The sequence below is a fragment of the Mustela putorius genome, unplaced genomic scaffold (genome assembly GCF_011764305.1).
Source record: "Mustela putorius furo isolate JIRA1106 unplaced genomic scaffold, ASM1176430v1.1 tig00000238_pilon_pilon_pilon, whole genome shotgun sequence".
In the NCBI taxonomy this organism is placed as follows: Eukaryota; Metazoa; Chordata; class Mammalia; order Carnivora; family Mustelidae; genus Mustela; species Mustela putorius.
Genome location: NW_025421324.1, coordinates 1,399,226 through 1,404,391, shown reverse-complemented (window position 1 = coordinate 1,404,391; position 5,166 = coordinate 1,399,226). Strand labels below are relative to the sequence as shown.

Below are 5,166 nucleotides of genomic sequence, written 5' to 3'. Positions count from 1 at the left end.
ATCAGAATCCTAGAGGACAACATAGGCAGTAATCTCTTCAATATCAGCCACAGCAACTTCTTTCAAGATATGTCTTCAAAGGCAAAGGAAACTAAAGTGAAGATGAACTTTTGGGACTTCATCAAAATCAAAAGCTTCTGCACAGCCAAGGAAACAATTAAGAAAACAAAGAGGCAACCCACGGAATGGGAGAAGATATTTGCAAATGACAGTACAGACAAAAGGTTGATATCCAGGATCTATTTTATTTTTTTATTTATTTTCAGCATAACAGTATTCATTATTTTTGCACCACACCCAGTGCTCGATGCAATCCGTGTCCTCTCCAATACCCACAACCTGGTTCCCCCAACCTCCCACCCCCCCCCGCCCCTTCAAAACCTTCTGGTTCTTTTTCAGAGTCCATAGTTTCTCATGGTTTTCCTCCCCTTTCAATTTCCCTCAACTCCCTTTCCTCTCCATCTCCCCTTGTCCTCCATGCTATTTGTTATGCTTCACAAATAAGTGAAACCATATGATAATTGGCTCTCTCTGCTTGACTTATTTCACTTCAAATAATCTCTTCCAGTCCTGTCCATGTTGCTACAAATGGGTATTCATCCTTTCTGATGGAGGCATAATACTCCATAGAGTATATGGACCACATATTCCTTATCCATTCATCCGTTGAGTGGCACCTTGGTTCTTTCCACAGTTTGGAGACTGTGGCCATTGCTGCTATAAACATTGGGGTACAGATGGCCCTCTTTTTCACGAAATCTGTACCTTTGGGGTAAATACCCAATAGTGCAATTGCAGGGTCATAAGGAAGCTCTCTTTTTAATTTCTTGAGGAATCTCCACACTCTTCTCCAAAGAGGCTGCACCAACTTGCATTCCCACCAACAGTGGAAGAGTGTTCCCCTTTCTCCACATCCTCTCCAACACATGTTGTTTCCTGTCTTGCTAATTTTGTCCATTCTAACTGGTGTAAGTTGATATCTCAATGTGGTTTTGATTTGAATCTCCCTGAGGCTAGCGATGATGAACATTTTTTCATTTGTCTGATAACCATTTGTATGTCTTTACTGGAGAAGTGTCTGTTCCTATCTTCTCCCCATATTTTGTTATGCTTGTCTGTTTTGTGTGTGTTGAGTTTGAGGAGTTCTTTATAGATCCTGGATATCAACCTTTTGTCTGTACTGTCATTTGCAAATATCTTCTCCCATTCCGTGGGTTTCCTCTTTGTTTTTTCGACTGTTTCCTTTGCTGTGCAGAAGCTTTTGATCTTGATGAAGAGAACATTTTTGTAGAACATCTATAATAGAAGGAATAAAATTTGGAGTAAATAAAAAACACAATAGGAAATATGTAAATATTTGAGTGATAAAATGTATAAATATTGTTGAACAATAAAATAATCATATTAGTATTGACATTAAAGAAGTAAATGGCGTAAATTTATTAACGCATATACAAAGTTACAATATTTTTCATATAAAAAGAAATAAACATTGACAGGAACATATAACATTGAGTAATTTCAATCCAGAACTCTCAGAAAAATATGCGTAAGTCCTTGTATCAAATACTTGATTTTTACGAAGATTTTCTCAAACCTGTTTTTTTATAGGACCAGCTAAAATTGCTTAACAGTGGCCACCAGATCCTCAAATAAGCAATAATTTTAAACTCATTTTAATAGAAAAATACTAAGAGTATGAAAATTTCCACTTTTCTCTGGATTTAAATTAAAGAATGTGCAGATATGCTTGCATGTACTTTACACTCTAGATTCTGCTTCCCAACAAGAAAATAGGGATGGTATGGTTGGTTTCTTGAATTCTCCTCAGGCCCAGAATATATGAATATTTTTCTCTTAAAGAAAGATTGGAAATTAAAAGACAGTCACAGTATTGTATATGACTACAAGAAAAAAAAATGTCCCATGGTATCTCATTGTATGTAGAGATAATAGAGTCAGCTGTGGCCAAGGAGAACCCTGGGGATCATCCCAGGTGCATCAGTTCTCAGGGCCTCATCTCTCAAGAACCTCTCAGAATAAGGTTCATTTCACTTTGGTGTTCCAAAGTATTTAACTCATCCAAGAATACAGCCTGAGTTTGGAATAAAATCCACTGAAAAATTCATTGCAATGCATCTCAGCTCTTGCCACAGTTTGGTGATTGTGACCATTGCTGTTATGAAGATTGAGGTATATGTGGCCTTTCTTTTCACTACATCTGTATCTTTGGGGTAATTTCCCAGTAGTGCGATTGCAGGGTCATAGGGGAGCTCTCTTTTTTAATTTTTTGAGGACTCTCCACACTGTTTCCCAAAATGGCTGCACTAACTTGCATTCATACCAACAGTTTGAGAGGGTTCCCATTCCTCCACATCCTCTCCAACACTTGCTGCTTCCTGTCCTGTTGATGATTTTGGCTGTTCAAACTGGTATAAGGTGGTATATCTATGTGGTTTTGATTTTAATTTCACTGATGGATAGTAATGATGAACATTTTTTCATGTGTCTGTTCATGTCTTCTGCCCATTTCTTTTACATGATTATCTGTTTTGTGTGTGCTGAGTTTGAGGAGTTCGTTATAGATCTTGGATATCAGCCCTTTGCCTGTAGTGTCATTTTTGAATATCCTCTCCCATTCCCTGGGTTTCTTCTTTGTTTAGTTTCCTTGTTTTATATCCTTTTCTGTGCAGAAGCTTTTGATCTTGATGAAGTCCCAAAAGTTCACTTTCACTTTTGTTGCCTTTGCCTTTGGAGATGTGTCTTGAAAGAAGTTGCTGTGGCCAATGTCAAAGAGATTACTGCTTATGTTCTCTTCTAGGATCTTGATAGATCCCTGCTTCACACTGAGGTCTTACATCCATGTCGAGTTTATCTCTATGTATGGTATGAGAGAATGATGGTTGAGTTTCATTCTTCTATACATAGCCAATTGGATTCACTATCCAGTTCTCCCAGCACCATTTATTGAAGAGACTGTCTTTTTTTTTCCACCAGATATTTTTTCTGCTTTGTCGAAGATTATTTGACCATAACCCCCTCTCAGGGATAGAAGACTCCAGCCACAAGTGCCAACCATTTGCCCATGTCCCCAGCTACATTCTCTAATTTCCTTCTCTATTAGCTTATATCCAGCCATGTTATTCCTTGCTTGTTCCTGAGGTACAGTACTATATAAACTGAATAGTATTTCTGCCTGAGTACAAAGCATTGGACTGATGCACCTACACATCTCATTGGATTCTATGAAACAAGCAGCAGCATGAATGAGCTCAAAAACACTAGTTGCACCAGAAAAGACACTGCCATTGTGCAGACAGCTATTATGGTGCCATTTTATCTCCACAAAGGGTTGTCCTTTGTTCCATAGTGTGTGGTGTTACCCAAGTCTGGTCTTGTCTCCAACATCTTGGCTCAGTAGTGATGAGGGCGCATTATATCTTAATCTTCCACATTGCCATCAAGCCTTGATTCTCTGACACCATAAAGAATTTAGAAAAGTACTAGGACTGTGGATTATTACATGATCTAAATGGTTTCTTAAAATTCCCTTCCTACTAGGAAGGATGACAAAAGATCCCTTGGAAACAGAAAGGAAAAGATAATTATTGCTTCTGCTCCTTGATGAAAGTCAAAATCTGCTGACTGAGAAAATAAACTAGGAAAAAGAAAAACCTGGGCTTTTTACTAAAGACAGAACTCGTCATGTTTTCTCAAATCCATATAATATGTTGGCATCCTTTTTCAAATAGTTTAAGTAAGAATTAGGTTTGGAATTTTTAGAAAATCAAGTGTCTTAAATGCTTCCAAGAATGTTTTCAGTCAAATACTTTTGTTCTTGCAATGAGATCTTTGCTTTCAGGATTTGATTTTCCATTATAGTCACTTCTGATTGCCCTAGTTATGCTAATGTTTAGGCAGAAATAAACATCAATGGGCACAGAAAACCAAACCTATGTGACTGAATTTATCTTGCTGGGCCTTTCTTCAGATCGGCAGATACAGATCCTCCTGTTTGTGGTGTTTCTCATCATCTACCTGATAACTCTGTTGGGAAATCTTCTCATCATAATGCTAATTCATATCGACTCTCGACTTCAAACACCAATGTACTTCTTCCTTAAAAATTTGTCATTTACTGATCTCTGTTTCTCTACAACAATCATCCCCCAGATGTTATTCCATTTGCTAGTAATGAGAAAAACCATTTCCTTTGCTGGGTGTTCAATTCAGATGATTTTTTTCCTAGTAGCTGGGTGTACAGAAAGTTCCCTCCTAGCAGTGATGTCCTATGACCGCTATGTGGCTGTCTGTAAGCCCCTTCACTACTCCATGCTCATGACCCAGAGGGTGTGTATACAGCTGAGCATAGGGTCCTGGGCCACTGGAGCATTTGTATCTCTGGTAGACACAACATTTACTTTATGTCTGTCATACCACGGACAGAACATAATTAATCATTATTTTTGTGAACCTCCTGCACTCCTGAAGTTGGCTTCAGAAGAAACCTACAAAGCTGAGATTGCCATCTTTGCAATGGGTGTGGTAATTCTCCTTGGTCCTCTTTCCCTCATCCTTTTCTCCTATTGGAATATTATTTCCACTGTGATTCAGATACAGTCAGGAGAGGGGAGGATCAAGGTCTTTTCTACTTGTGGTTCTCATCTCATCGTTGTTGTCTTCTTCTATGGCTCAACAATATTTACCTACATGCGTCCAAATTCCAAGAACATAAGTGAAGGGGATAAGGTGATCTCTGTGTTCTACTCAGTCATAACATCCATGATGAACCCATTCATTTATAGCCTGAGAAACAAGGATGTGAAGGAGGCACTTATGAAAGTATTTGGAAGATAAACCCTCTCAGAGGCAAGAATCTTTATATTGATGTACAGCTGTGGGAATGAAGACATTCCAAACTGATTCAACATTTTTAATAGCTTTCTCTCTGAACTATCTCTAGGCTGATACATCAATAAGGGTCATGCGTGTACTCTTGTGCATCTAGAATGTTTTTAATTTGTCAACTGTATCTTGTTCAAGTTTATTCTCTGTGGCCTCGCCTCATAAAAGCTTTTTTGCTACCACATTACATATAATATAAAATTTATATTTATGTATCATTTTATATGAATATTTTTATATATCAAAGAGGATCTTCATTTA

At 37.9% G+C, this 5,166-nt stretch overlaps 1 protein-coding gene across 1 annotated transcript; it reads left to right on the top strand.

The window, feature by feature from the left end:
- The first annotated feature begins 3,933 nt into the window (after window positions 1-3,933).
- LOC123391550 (olfactory receptor 2D3-like) lies at window positions 3,934-4,857 on the top strand. The gene has a single exon (XM_045078277.1). The coding sequence runs from the start codon at window positions 3,934-3,936 to the stop codon at window positions 4,855-4,857; it is 924 nt and encodes a 307-aa protein (XP_044934212.1).
- Window positions 4,858-5,166: the final 309 nt, after the last annotated feature.

Bases quoted from the DNA above. Each gene is read 5' to 3' on its own strand.
- LOC123391550 (XM_045078277.1), top strand. From the start codon at position 3,934: ATGGGCACAGAAAACCAAACCTATGTGACTGAATTTATCTTGCTGGGC.